General features: G+C 32.0%; 1 protein-coding gene across 7 annotated transcripts in view; it reads right to left on the bottom strand.

Annotated features, from left to right (window-relative positions):
* Nucleotides 1–495: 495 nt before the first annotated feature.
* The window catches only part of LOC123705071 (protein phosphatase 1 regulatory subunit 12A), a 46957-nt gene continuing 30801 nt past the window's right edge, over nt 496–16651 (bottom strand). For 6 of the 7 annotated variants that reach the window (XM_045653653.1, XM_045653656.1, XM_045653655.1 and 3 more), the window contains 4 exons: nt 6386–6541; nt 5460–5543; nt 5168–5266; nt 496–3282 (listed from right to left, as the gene is read on the bottom strand). In XM_045653653.1, coding sequence (XP_045509609.1) covers nt 5168–5266; nt 5460–5543; nt 6386–6541 — 339 coding nt within the window. In that variant the 3' untranslated portion in view covers nt 496–3282. The remainder of the gene's footprint in view (nt 3283–5167; nt 5267–5459; nt 5544–6385; nt 6542–16651) is intronic. The other variant, XM_045653654.1, reaches the window with a different exon arrangement.

The following is a 16651-nucleotide window of genomic DNA, read 5'->3' as shown; positions in this document are numbered from 1 at the left end:
TTATCTCTCTATACTTCTTTAGATATACCTACGACTGCGGTAAAAAATTCCACCTCTAAAATGGCAGTTAAAACTTAGTGTGAAGTCTTCTATAACCTCACTCAACAATCTGGTATGTTATAGAACTTATGTGATTATCTACTGTATTTGCATAAATAATACAAATGTAAGGCACAGCAATGCCTGATCAAACTGATCTATATTTATTACTAAAGCAAAAAATACATATTGTCTAAGTAGCGTATTTAGAATGAAGTTCCTTTCCCTGTATACTATCTATCAAATCCCAGGCACAAGGAAATAAATAATTATTGCACACAATACACTAATAATTCTGCAGTTATATATACTTATATTCGTTAATAACAAACACAACACACTATAAAGTGGGTAATAATTATGTGACGGAACTTCATTCCTAAATTCATATTTAAAAACTTCATCTAAAATAAATACTAACTAATAATAAAAAGAAAGGAAAATAAATAAACAAAAATTAATTGATATATTTATTTTGTTTAACTCTTACTCTCGAAATAAATAAAACTTTAATAAACAAAAATGACCGCTTACATTAAATAGGGATACAATATAAAGATCATGAAGGCTAGACCCCACTTTCACATTTTACTTTTTCTTAATATTATTTTGTATTGCGATTGTTATTGTTTAGATAGTTCGGTGCGGGATCCATAATCTTAACAAGAGTATGCACAACAATAAAAACGTTGTAGTTATTTAAATAATAAATGTTAGATGAGTTTAACACATCCCACTCGAGGGGATACATCAAGGACATACATCTACGACAAAATTCATTAATTTTATTACTGTAACACTCGAGAACGACAAAGCAAAAATACGCAACATTTCATGAATAAAACCTTCGTTATACAGCAACAATAATACGAAACATAACCCTTTCAACTGTAATTTTGAAGCTAAATTTATAATTTCAAGTATTAATCGTTAAAACACTGACCAACATTTGAAAATATATAATGTCAAATTTTTAAATAAATTAAATCAGTATCTAATTACATATAATTATATACATGTACAGTGAATGGTAATAGAAATAAAACTTATTGACATGTTCCCAAAACCTTCTAGCCAATATTATGCGCGGGAATATTTTCCAAGTTTCTCTATAGGCCATCAGAAACATTATGTTTAAGTTTCGTTTCTATAAATATTATATGGGCACGAAGGCAATGTTAATTGGTGATATTTTACTTTGCTCTGTTTTACATTATTTGCAATCCTTACAATACATATCGTCCGCTCTATAAAATAATAATATATAGAGTGGCGGGTGAAATAAATTACATAAAATCGCATAAATTACTTGTCTTTTACAAAAAGACAAAAAATAAAAATATTCAATATCTGTAAGTGAATCATAATAATAATTACAAATATCAACAATAAACGCTTGCCTCCGCACATAACAATTAATGATAATTACAATTTAAACGTTAGTACCCTTTTTAAGGGCTATGGCATATAAAATACATTAAAAATCTTCATCCCATTTTCCACATTAAATAAAAGTTACACTACTAAGATGTCTGCCGTAACATTTCGAAACATTAATTTATCTACAAAATAAAATTCATGAAGCGTTAGTGTCAGCATCACATTATATATAACAATACGTTCACATCACATTCAACAAAAGGTCCTATGGCGCAAACATCTGATTATTACGAAGTTATGTTTCTACTTAACACATTATATATACGTTAAGTATAAATTGCCATACCGATATCGAGTAAACCAATTTGTGTGTCTGACCGTGCGTGTGTGTGTTTCAATATTTTCTGTCACCATTAACTAAATGCACACAAACAAATGTATCATAGAGGGATCTGTTGTTCGGATTGTGATTCATTCGTGAGTAGAACATAATATAAATACTTAAATGTATGCAAATAATTAATAACACGCTTGTGATAAGGAACACGAATATAAAACTGTAAAATGCACACCTAACTGATTTACTCCATATTGTGTAAAACACTACAAAGTACAACACCTAATAAAGACCTAAATCCACATGATCAAAACTTTAGTAAATCGATATATCACATTTCCAATCATTTCGTGACTATTGTTTAATAAAATCTATATTACATACAGTTTATAAACGCATTAGTAATATGACGATTATTAACTAATACCTATCATTACACATAACACGTTTTCGGTTTCATAAAAGCGTGAACGCCGAAAACATTTCATTAAATACTAATCTATATTACATTTATATAACATCAGGAATATATTAAAATATCAACACAAAGGACATCTCGGGAACTACATAAATTATTTAAAAAAATTATCTATTATACTATTATAATATTGGTGCTCTAAACTTTTAAAAATATTGTCATCCATATTAATTAATTGTGATAAAAAATATTTGCATAATAAAATATTATGTCATTTCATTAAAATCATAAGTTCAATTGAAAGAAAGTTTAAAGGAACTTTAAACAATGTTTTTGTAATAAATTAACAAGTTTGCCGCAGATATGAAATAAATAACATTTACGTTATTTATTTATTTTTTGAATCATGGCGTAAAAAAACTGGACAAAGGTTTATAAATAAAAATAAAATCATGAAAATTCAATTGATATTTAAAATACATTTGTTTATTCAAATAAAATAATCAAACCAAAAATAATAATATAAAATTAACCTAATCATGTTTTCTAATACCTGGACCAAAACCGATGTTGACCAACGAAACAAGATATCTTATAATATGTAAATGATCCGACATAAAAAAATAAATAGTTTATTTTATTTACCACGTGGTGTCGTGACTTTGTACATCGTTACACAATAACGTAACACAAAGTCGTGGTTTAGGCATTCTATATGTATATAACTACACTATTGTTAATTTGACTAGAACCTCAGCCAGGCAATGAGGGGAATATAATTTTCACGCAAAGAATTATTTTTTTATTTTCTTGCCTCGTTGGTTAGCGTATAAAAAATCGCAACAGTATATTTTGTAAAAAAAAAAAATATTTGGCTAATAATCCACGTCACAAAGCACACATTAAATAAAAAAAAATGTATTATATTACATGTCCTTCTATAAAATAACAATGTAGTCCCATCGCTGACCTCGATTCGTTAGGCCGAAAGGGAACATATAATAGGAAACCCTTGTATCTCTCACTTGGACAATTTACTGATAACACGGATGAGTGCTCCGTTCTCGTCTTTCAGCCGTTGGTTCTCCGCTTGAAGCGCTTGGTGGTACTGAAATTAATTATACATCGATTACTAAAACGCATACGAAATGATCAGATGTATTTGAGTGCTACAAAATCGACAATATTCAACGATATAGAAGTACCCTCAAAATCACACACATGTTGAATGATGCAATGGAACTAACTATTCGACCAGATTTTTAAATAAGGACTGATATAAAATATACCAAGGAGCGTTTTCGTCATATTTTTGATATATTTATATAGTGTGAGTTGTTTATCATAACTACAATTTATATCACCGAGATGATAGTCATAAAATATTCATAAGTTACAGAAAACTATAAAAACTTGGTCGAACAGAAGGGTGAGAGACTACACGATGTATATCTACAAGTTATGAAAGTGTTAAAGTGCAGACTCAAAGTACTTGGGACATCACATAGTTAAATCTATTATTGCTGAAAATGATGTATTCTGTTGCACAAAGGCTACTCACTATCATTTTAGTTGTTATCTCAACAATCTCTTAATATTCCGAGTATCCCACATTGTACAAAAAAAAACTACAATGATGAATCGATAGCTAAACTAGATATTTTGACTAACATTTTGACATTATTTATTGAAAAATAACCTTTTTATATGGAACATTTATGAACCATAAGCTGATTTAATTATTCGACAATGTTTTATGAATATATTTTAATTTAAAGTTGATTTTTTTCAAATTAACTTTCAAAAAGGGACATAAAATGATCGCTCTTTAACGATATGAATAGTTAAATATCTATAGTTATTCGGGAATATCATTCAATAGGATACAATTGACATAACACGTTAATACGCAAATTAAATGATCATTGCTCTTTTGTATATGTGTAGAAAATATTTGTATAAGTGTTCGTTATAGAAACAAGATTATATCACATGATTCTTGATTAAGGTCTGACTTAAAATCCAAAAGCTTTTGAATGTATTTTTGTTATTGATAATAACAGAGTAAGCAGTAAAAGATCATGCATTTTACGATTTTTCAGGTATAACTTTAAATATGCTGTATTCATATAAAAATTCTCTAAACGTTACTAAAACATTTTGGACCGGTTTTTTTCACATTGAATCTATTCCATTATAAATGTATTTATCTATGAAAGATTTTTGATTCATCGAATGTTAGGAACATAAAAGCATGCTTGCATAGCACACAGTTAATTAATAAAGACTCGTAAATCCTAGGGGAGAATTGTATGGGATGTAGTTGTTCCGAATTGAACATTTAAATATAAATGTAAATAATAATAAAAATAATCATAAAATAGTAACACTCTGAGCTATTATTTAACCGTTTAAATATTATTCATGGTATAATATAACCCATCAAATAACAGTTTTTATCTTATCTACTTCAGATTCTACACTACGCTTTACACTTTTTGAGATATATAATAAAATAGTCATGTACTATCTAACATATAAAAAAACTGACATTTGATTTCACCAAAGAAAACGACCTATAAAAACGCAGTTATAGAGGGATGTTACAAAAAAGAACTATCGCACAAATACAATTACAATCGCTTTTTTGTGCACAGCTGACATACATCTGAACCTGGATAACAATGAAATATTCCATTAAAAATAAAACTGAGGATTAGCACAGTATTGAAATTCTGAACAGATCACATAACGGCATCATAACATCCTTCCCATAGCTTCAATCTCCTAGTACATACGAGGCTTTAAGTGTTTGGTGGGAACGCGGCGGGAACACGAAAAGTGGCGCAGTCAAACGCATGTTTCCATCTCTCACGCTCCGGTGCGAGTGGAAGCGAGTGTGAGTGAGTGAGCGAGAGAAACAGGTGTTACGTATTAGCCGACAACGCCGCACCAAGTCGCCACTGAGCAAACGCCCATTCCAACACAGTTACCTATTTGGCGGCGGAGTTGGTCAATTTGCTGACGACCCGCGTTAGCGCACGGTTCTCGGCCCTCAGCCTTTCGTTCTCGGCTTTTAACTTTTGCAATTGCTACAAAACGAACACGAACATTACAAGTCGTTCTCATTTCGGCGGCAACATTAGCGCCATCTTGATGTCCGCCATAGCGTAACAAAGTAAAAGCTCATCGTACGGTTATTTAAGATGCAATTTGTTCTTTGTAAATATTCATTTGTATGTGTGTGCTGTGTAGGGTCAGCGGACGTGTAAAAACGCTATTTACCTTCAATTCCTCTTCCATTTCGGACAGTTTTCTTTCCATGGCTCGCTTCTCGCGTTTCTCTATCTCAGATAGTGAATTTTGATTCTGTGGAACAAATGCACACAATGTAGCTTTATGTTGTAAGGTGTAGCAAAGTGTTCATACATGTTCAGTCGCTCGCTTGTAAGATTAAATCGCTAGCAATTAATAAGTAATATAATGTATCATAACAGTGAAACGTGTGTGCATAAATGTCCTTCAACGACCATTAGCTTCAAAACACGTATGACTAGTGAACATTCAGTGATGAACGAGTACAGATAGCCAAAACACGAGCCAATCTGTCAGCGAGCATCTGTGGACATAATTAGTGTTAACCGGTGGGCGGGGATTAGTCAAACATTTTAAATGGGGGCACGCAAATTCTAATGACGCATAATGTCACGGGCAACTCGGTTACTACAAGTAAATTGTAGTTTAATGTGCTCTATGAGATTATAGTTTCTTGAACTATTCGATCGGTGAGAATTAAAAATACACGATTCTCTATGCTACATGATAAAAATGAGAAACTAATTTCGCTTTGCATGCAAATGCTGACTTAGAAATGTACAGGTGAGAGCAAAAATGTACAGGATTCGCTTTGCATCTATATAATTACATTGTATGAGAATATAAAAGCAAAAATGTTGTTACTGATTGGATAATGGCTAATTTACTTGGCTGTCAAAGTGTGTGTATTTATCATTTCTACCATTTCTAAGAATGGTCATTAGTTTCTAGCACTACAAAAACGGTGCTGAAACGTTAGCAAAACTGCTTTAATGAGTTCGTTAAACTGTACACAGACAACTATAGACATAAAGACATCCATTTCGACGAGCCATGCACGCTACTACAAAGAAGGTATATTAGGGCAATTTGCGGGTATCTACACAATGGCATACCACTTGTGTGAGTCTAGTGATGGTGGTGCGAGCTTCGTGCAGCTGCAGCTCGGAGGTGGACAGCAGCGCGCGCAGCTTGAGGACCTCGCTCTGCGATGCTTCGTACAGAGCCTTGTAGTCCTTCTCCTCGCCTTCGTCCGTCCGCTCCGTGCCCGACTGAAATGTTATACAACACTTTTAGATTCCTTATATAGTGTACATATAACGGTGCATTTGCATCAAACTAACACAGAGTTAGAGCAAGGGCCTTCGTAATCTTTTAGTGTAAACTCGTATTCAATATTCAGTGTTAGAACATTTCAAACGTTCTAAGAACAACGAAAGAATGCTCTACGTCTGTTTACATTAAAATAAATTGGACATAGTAGAGTTAGAATGAGCTGAGCTGAGCTGATAATAAAATAGTCTCGTGTTTAACAATTACATAATATTACAATCAAAACAGAGTCATTGATCAGTAAATTGAATTGATTGCTATAGAAGTCAAGTGATATTTAGAAACATCTGTTGGTTTATCGTGTCTTGTAATATATATTCTTGAGTTCGCAAGATCGTAAAAGATCTGTAATCGAGCATGTAATGTAAAATAGTGCTATAACAATGAATATACGATAACTTGATTGTATTGTTATCCATGCACCGAAAGCTTCCAATTCACTTATTATTTCTTTTGAATGCAGTATGTAAAATACATTGAACAGTATCCAAATGCATTGTAATGTCTCATCCATGCATAAATTCTATTGTTTTACAATAAATCGAATCGATGGCTCATAATCTTGACCGTCAGTTTAGTTAAGTATGATGTCATGTTAATATTAAAATAGAAACAGGATGTCTGCCCATAGAAATCGTATTTCTGCATCGTATAAAAACCGCAGAAAAGATTGAAACTAAAGAACGACATTGACTGTAAGTTTATAGCTAACATCAAGGTCTATGACGTAAATGAATACAAACATCGCACGTAAATTTTGAAAGTTCATAAATATATTTTACAACTAGCTGTTGCCCGCGACTTCGTCCGCGATTAGGTCGTTTTTCGTCATTCGTTGTTTAAAAAAAATACGTGACACTTTATTTTAAAATTTTCTTAATTATTGTCTCTTATAAAATTTAACTACATTAAAATTGAACACTCTGATAATAAAATCTTAAAATCTGAAGAAAACATGAATGTGGTTTAAATTCTACATTACTTAGTATCAAATAATAATCTAAATTAAATGTAGATTAACAGTTTGAGCACACCATTATAGAATATGTACCTAAGTATTAAATTACGTAAGTTTACATAGTAACTTTACTAAAAACACGATGACTATCTTTCGCGCTCGATACCACAAACTAAGCATGTTTGTGGTAGGTACGTGGCCCGCGTCACTTGACCCCCATCTGGATCCATGATGATGATTCCATCCTGAAGATGATTCTGAAGATGATTCTGAAGATGATTCAGAAGATGATTCTGAAGATGATCCAGGATGATTCCATCCTGAAGATGATTTCTTTTGCCTGGAAGAAATCACCGTCGCCTAACAAATATAATGTGTTTTCTTATAAAACCGTTACATAATTTATTTTATCTACTTAAATAATGAAAATGATATATTTATAAAATATAAAACATATTATTTAAAATGATTAAAAATAAATAAATGAAGCAACTACGATTCAAAGAAAACATCTTTTTCAGTGTGAAAATGCTCTAAGCAATCCGGGATGATGAACTGTATATCATGTACCTACTCTGATCCCAGTACGGTCGGTACGTCGATAGCCATAACGATAAATATTATAATCAGATAACCGCAAAGTCAAAATAAAAACATTACTTGTAAAGTTGTGAGTGCAAAATTTACGTTTCATTTGGCAATAACATTTTTTTCGGTACTAAAACGTAGTAGTTTGATATGTGGTTGGCTGCCCCTCCTCTCCTTCCTGAAAAATATCCTCCAAAATTTCCCGAGATACTTCCAATGATTGAACCATTGGACGTTGGACATTAACTTCAGTCAAAAATTGACGAAGCGGATGATTACTAATTTCCTCGCTGCTACTGTCTTTATCATCAAATCATCAATTTTCAAGTGGTGTAGTAAAAATATCAGCAGAAATCGTCTTCCAAAGGCGATATAATTTTATTAGCATTGAATAAAAAAATCAAAAGTTAACTGTAAATCTATAAAAAAAGCTACTTACAAATAAAATTTTATCAAAAACTTCTGTTCCCAATGCACCTCAAAATAATAAAAGAATCATTCATTTCATTTCATTTCAATAAATACCTGTAAGTAACAACTTACCTTTTGTGGGAACGCATGATGGTGAAAATTCACAAAACACGAAGATTTCATTTGATATTTGTTTTTGATGGTTTTATGGCATTCAATTGCTTTATAAATATCACTACATAGTATAAAAAAAGTCGCTTTCTGTGTCCCTATGTCCCTTTGTATGCTTAAATCTTTAAAACTTCGCAACAGATTTTGATGCGGTTTTTTTAAAAGATAGACTGATTCAAGAGGAAGGTTTTAGTACATAATTTATTAGGTTTTAGACAAAGCGGACGAAGCCGCGGGCGGTAAGCTAGTAAATTTATAAAACACGAAGATTTTAAAAATTGTAACTAATGAACACAACAATATATTATTATACTCTTTGGAACACAATCGTTAGATTAACTGTAGATAATGGTGTCTATTTTTACTTAAAATAATAAACATCTAAGTAGGTACCCTCACTTTAAAAAAAAATGTAGTTTATTATTTACACGAAATATATCTTATAGGGAACGGAAGATATGGGTTAAAGAGTTAAATAAATAAATAACATAATTATATTTAAATTATTAATTTTTAACATTGTGTTCAGTAGTGTTAACATGTAAATTGATTTGATTTTTACGAAATCTCATAGATGGCGCTGTTACAAAATTAACATTATACTTACATTCTTTAAGCTATGTTTCTCTTCCCAAGTTACTTAAATGGCATAATTTTTATAGTGTCAATCTAGATATTGTCAAACAACATTTATATATGCGTCATTTGATTATTAATTTCCAATAGTTAACGTGTAAATTAATATTTAATAGATGGCGCTGTTTCTAATTTGTCTTTATACTACTAAATTCATTAAACTGTTTCTCTGCCCAAATTACGTAAATGACATAGTTTTTATTTTGTAAAGCTAGATAATAGCATGGCTTACTTGAAACCAACATTTAAACATGAGTCTTTAGATTGTAAGCTGTCGTAATACACGGAATACGTAAGAAAAATAAAGGTTCACAGCTCCTCCCCCGTAGATGATAGCTTGACAATATGTAGCCTATAGCCTCACCCGACCTGTTAGTAATATTCATGCAAAATTTGAAGTCAATCTATGCAGTACTTTTCGAGATTAGCTCGGACAAACATACAGACAAACAGACAAACAGACAAACAGACAAACAGACAAAAATTCTAAAAACTATGTTTTTGGCTTCTATATCGATTATAGATCACGGCCCAGGTATTCTTTTAAAAAAATATTCAATGTACAGTTTTGACTTTCCTACGATTTTATTATATGTATAGATTATGAAGCGCTATGAAACGAATCAAGAGTAAGAGTGATGAAAATTTCAACATAAACTTGTTAATGTTAAATACCACCCAGCCATTGAAATAAATAATGCGTCATAAAAAATATGAAGGAAATACGTAATACAGACAAATATAACAAATTCCAAAGTAAAGCTGTTTGTCTTGTCTACTACGTTATCTCGCGAACGAAAGTAGAAAGTTTAGGATTAATTTCTAAATATGGATGAGAAAGGACCTTGCACGACTTCATTGGCGCAAAAATTACCACAAAAACTAAACTTGAACATGGATATAAATTTTATCAGGATCGTCAGACGACGACTAGTATAATGTGAAAAAAAAAATTATATATATTATAATATAACCTAAACTAAAATACGTAGATAACATAGTAACAATAAATAAAAATTTCTTAATCAATTAATCACCTGTAACTACGCATTAATAATTCCGATGCATACATTTTTACATTGTAGCATCATGTATTTGTATTCATGCATTACTATTACTTACTATTTTGCCGCGCATGTTTGTAAATAACGCATAACATTTATGTTTATAATGTGATTAATTAAATCAAGATATTTCCATTTTTAAGAATTCTTTTAACTTCCTGCAATGACGATTTCGTTCGTGTAACAAATTTAAAGATAAGAAGCTTTCAAAGCTTTCTAAGCTTATTTATCTTTAAATGGTAGCTTACGAATTGAAACATACACAATAGCCATCGGAAGCCAGGGAGTTGAGACTGAGGGAGCGTGCATTGAGCGCGTTGACACTGTCTAGGGACGTGAGCGACCTGGAGCGCTCCTTGTCGAGCCCGCTACTCCTGCTGGCGGAGCGCGACTTCCTCTCGGGCCGCACGGGAGGCGCCTCCACAGGCGCGGGAGCCTCCGCGGGCACCTCGGCCACTTTCAGCGGGGGCACCGGCTTCGGTTTGAAGTTCTTTTGACTCGCTAATATTTTTTTATCTAACTTTTTCAATACTGGAGTCATTAAATTTAAAGATCCCAACGTCGCACTACTTAAATATACACCACCGTAACCGGAACTGGTCCCCCCGTAAATCCCCAAATTTGACGGCCTGCCTAGGCCCACAGTGTAAGGGTTGTAGTTTCTGTATGAGCTCGGACTGTATGAATTCGAGTAACTATTTGAATATGAATTGTACTGGCTGCCGAGCATCGAACCTAGCATACTAGGCGTGGAGCCATAGTGAGAGGTGAGACTCCGAGGCCGCGAGGAATATCTATCCTGTTTTCGACTCATTTTTATACATGTGTCACTCTAAGACGCGTTCAAATATTAGCAATGTGGCGGGCGAGCTCTCCGCGTTGTGAAAACATACTGACTGCTTTCCGAGACTAATAATGACAGTGAGAAAATATTGTCGACAGACACACCAAACAGTGGTTCATAGATAGGTACGTGCGAGCGAGACGCGTGACGCACTGAAGCGATCTGATGAAACGGCAACATCTAAACGAACACGCGAAGAAATCATCACCTGTAAATATAACAAAACCGTTTGTGTGGTCGCATGTGGCAAACGCGCCCCGAATGCCCTCAAGGACGAAATAACAGATTTACTGGTCACAACACTATTCATATCGACAGCATCTCGTCAATTGGTGATACTTCACCTAATATTAGAAACGATTTCGAAGGCCGTATCGCCTTGTCGTTAATGCGTTACCCGCCTCGCTTGTACAGGTACACACGCGCTAAAAATAATTTCTTCGCCTCCCAAACCGATTGTCGTAAATTATACCGAACATAAATAAAACGTCAGTCAAACATAATGTACACATAATATACGTACTGTATATGCTTCATATTTAGTGATATCGATTACTTTTACACTCAATAAATGTGTAAGTAATCTAAAATCATAATAATTAATAATCATGTCGTCATGATTATTATTATTGCTTTATAATAACGCGTTCGCTTATTCATACGGGCTAGAATTTTGTCTTTTGTTGCTCGCTATAAATATATTCTATTTTCAAGTTTACGCGTGTTCATTTCAGAAGTCCGCTGACCCAAATACTGATTTTGGAGCGCTCTAGTGAAGTAGACTGGAATTCGTGTGATACTTTCTACACCCTCACAAATAGTTTCGAAACGTGTTACACAATTCTTACTTTTATACTGACTGACTGACGCAACTCATAAACATTTTATTAATATAATAATAAAAACATAAAAATGTTTGAGCATTTTTATTCTCAACTTTTATGAACAAATATTTAAAGGTACGTATAAATTAGCGTCATCCTCAGCGATCACTCAAGTCCTTTTAAATATAATACCAATCAAGTACTATTGATCGTTTTTTTCTTTCTTTCTGTAAAGTCGCTTAAAAAAGTTGTAATAGCTATCTCCCATATACTTTTGTAAGACTGAAAATCTAAATGTATGTATTATTGAAAAATGTATTCAAAATAATGAAGTGGTTTGAGTCGTTACATTTTACTGGCGTATTTGATCTCGTTTCAAAATTAATTTATAAGCATATTATTTAAAAACCACTCTTAAGATTGCAGTTTAAAGCCGGTCAAGGGTTGCTGAACAAAACTCAAACAGAAAGGTCGATATAAATACATTTGACGTCATTTGAAGGAACCTACGCGTTGAAAGTCTTGAAACTATTCAGAACCATCAATTTATCTCCTAATGTATTTTCGAGCAAAATTAATGAAATAATGTAATGCGCAAATCACTATTTGCAAATTAATTATTAAACGTAAGATGTCTAAAAGACGTACATGATCTGTACACGCGTTGAGGAGAGACAAATATTATAATACTTATGAGAAGTATATATAATCGCATTTACGTTAATTTTTACAATTTGTAATATAGAACATTCTTCACATCGTATAACCATAACCGAAAGGTCTATTTCGTAATTATTTAATAGCTCTCAATCCACATATTTGTCTAGTCACAAAATTGTATACAATTCGCTTTGAACTGTTCAATTATTTCAGCAATCTATCTTTGCAATGTGAAATCTTAAAAGCATTATCTATTGCACCGAGTTTAAGGTGAACTAAGAACAAAATAACATTTCTGCAATAATAAAGAAAGTGTCGCTAACTTTCAATTACTTCAGCTCGATACTTTTGCTATTATACAGAGTTACTTGTAAAACACCAGCAACCTCGCAGGAAAAGATAGCTAACATCATAAGTAACAAGATTTGTTCTACGACTTTTGTTGATTTGTTAGATTTTATTTTCATACAAAAATAAATATTCATTTAATTTTCCGTTTGAATATTATAAACTCTACGCTCATCCTTGCGAACGAGAGGGGGAAGGGGGCGTCGCGTCGTCCTTTCGATAATGAATAGAACATAGACTTACAAATGTTAGGAGAGTACAATAAAGGCTTAAAAAATCATTTAAAAATAATTAATTGCGTTATGCCAATAGTCGTAGAACAAATTAATGTTGTTACTTATGATGTTAGCTATCTTGTCCTGCGAGGTTGCTGGTGTTTTACAAGTAACCCTGTATATATAATAACTAATCTACACAAAATATAGTATGAGATTGTGTAATTTATTCGTCGTTTATAAAACTATACAACAACTGGATCTCAGCCAATCTGTCACATTACAATTACTGATCGTCTGAACCACAATTTAGATTCAAGAAAATATATGTGTTCGTGTATTATCCGTCAAAATGATTGGTTTATTTATAAATATGATGAATCGTATTTCAACAAGTTTTCTCACAAAACCATCGCTTATATCACATGGCTTTTATCACTGACGTGTAAATAAAATTATTATAATAAATAAATATTCTAAATATAATGAATCCATACTATAACATTTAATATTATAAATGGGAAAGTAACTCTGTCTGTCTGTCTGTAACTCAATCACGCCTTTACTACTGAACTTTGGTATGAAATTTGCATGAAATTTGGTATAGAGATATTTTGATACCCGAGAAGGACATAGGCTACTTTTTACCCCGGGAAATAGGATAGGTTTTATCCCGGAAATCCCTCGGGAACCGGAACTGTGCGGGTTTTTCTTTGACTGCGCGGGCAAAGCTGCGGGTGGAAAGCTAATTTATTATAAAACCGGAAAATAAATACTTTTTTCTTTATGTGATGGATTTTTTTCCCTGGATGAAGGATACATTCCAACTTCTACTACGATAATCACAAAAACAAAATAGATTTTTTTAAAGAAATACTTTAATACAAGAAAAACTACAAAAGTACTAGGTAATACTACTAAGCGTCTATAGAAACCGCAGCGAGACACTAATAATACTATATTGCACTAATCCTTCACATTATCTTATTTACTAATGCACAAATCTTATAATAACCTGATAGATTTTCAAACTAAGAAGCTTTTATAAATTTACTATTTCAAAACATATTTTGGGAACATCACCGTTAGTTAGTGAAATTATAAATTGCGAAAGGGTAATTGTATAAGGTTCAACCCTTTGTAATTATATACGTATCAAAATAAGATACTGATCAAATAAGGCTTCGTGTCGGGGCCCTTATACAATACAATTCTAAAAACTATAAGGGCTTCCTTACATTGCCTGTAATTATTATTATTAACGAGCTGTTTTATTAGCATTCACTCATTGCTAGAACACTTGGCAAGGAGTGGAAGAAAGATCAATTATTGTGTGTAGGTACAGTGAATATCAAAACAAACTTGCTGCATCAATTTGTATCGAAAGCTTTATCAAAAAATTGAAATAATTTATGATGTAATTACGGGATCAATGGCTAAAATAAATATGTGCAAATAAAATTTTCCAATTTATGTAAAATCAAAAAACTGACCTTTTCTGGCACCACTGAAAAAAGTGAATGTCCAGTACTGCAAGTGTTAGCCTCCCTAAACGTGATATTAGGTATATACATATATTTCTAATATTTTATTTTAAAACGGTTTTACTATCTTCTGTTTTTTTCGTTATGTCGTAACAAACTATTGTAGGCAGGAACTTCTCTTAAGACAAACACTCATTCCGGAACATAAACATACAATACAATGTAAGAATATTGTTGGTTTAATTCTAAATGGCTTGTACGTACTTTGAAAAAAAAGTAAAAAATGTACCTAGCTTTTTTTATTGGAAAAAAAATTAGATAAATTTTTCCGTAATTCGAAAACCATTCGTCAAAACTGTTTATAGAGAAAACTTAAATATTCGTTAACACAATATTCTTTAATCGTCTTTGTGATTTTAAAATCATACAGACATTTAAATACACTGTATTGTAGAATTGCGAATTCAAAGCATTCTGCGACATAAATAAACAAATTTAATTAAGTCCCCCATTTATACTTCACACGGGTCGACACGTCAATGTTTTGCAAAATATATTACATTTATACACCAAAATACACTGTAAGGTCATTAAGAGCGAAGTACAAAGTATATTATACATATACTATACCCGGCGCGGCCTAAGATGATCCCTATGACACTGACAGTTATTCTCAAGAGACAAACTTGTAATGGCGTCACCATTAAATTAGAAACGTATTGGAGGCGTCTAAAAATGGCATTTATTAATTTTTACGTAGCTTTATGCTATTACAATGATATTCCGTTGGCATTATAACAATTCTTAACATTTACGAGAAATTATATCAATCTGACTTTACGTTTACGTCCTTCAAAACTTACATCGTTGGCATTTATCGACTAGTGCGGAAAGTATCGATAAACAAATTTCGATAATGGAAACGAGTTCACATTTTTTCCATGCTTAAGCTATAGTTCATTCACTATTGAATGGAACAGAAGATCGCAGCATAATTAATTAATTAATTTCCGTTCGCGTTAATTTACTTACCTATGATAATATAAGTTATAGAAAAATTAAATGGGGGATTCCATTTTCATGATAAAATAATATACACTGTGTTAAACGGGTTAAAAATTACGAGAAAATGATAAGGTGCATTTTTATGTTTTGGAAAACTTTCGTTTTACTTACCGTTTCGTTTACATAATAGACGTTAAAAATTCATTTTATAATATTTGTAAAAAACATGTTTACCGACGTGGCTGAATGCAAACCACGCCTTTGCCTATAAAATAGTAAAGTATCGACACGATCCATCATACGAGCAATCACTAAGACGAACTGTCATAGGGATCATCTTAGGCCGCGCCGGGTATAGTTGTTAGTAGTTACATGAAGAGAGAAAGAGTTATAAGCGGTATAAATATCACGTCTTATTTTATTAACACCTTTAGATTTGTTATATTTAATCTTTAAAATAGACTTTCTTAGTATAATATATAAATTATTATTATACAAAATCAAAACTTGTATGTAAGAATGTTACTATATGTATAAATGGCTCTAGCCAAAATAATTCTACGGGTATAGGTTACTATTTTATACGACACTGAAAATTCATTGGAATAGTTGAAGATTTTGAAATACTTCCAATAGCATATGGTTTCAGTATTTCTGTTCTCACATTATTTCTTGCTATGCAGAATTCGACACTTTATTGTTTTTGATTTGACTGTAATATTTTTATATTTATTTAAGACATTTTCATTTTACCTGTTCATGCTAACTAATGTTTTATATTGGTACGATTTTGTGTGTAAAAAAATGATTTAAAAAACATGAACAAATTGTGTACAAATAT

Source organism: Colias croceus, chromosome Z (genome assembly GCF_905220415.1).
Source record: "Colias croceus chromosome Z, ilColCroc2.1".
Classification (NCBI taxonomy): domain Eukaryota; kingdom Metazoa; phylum Arthropoda; class Insecta; order Lepidoptera; family Pieridae; genus Colias; species Colias croceus.
This window is presented reverse-complemented; position numbering and strand designations above follow the sequence as displayed.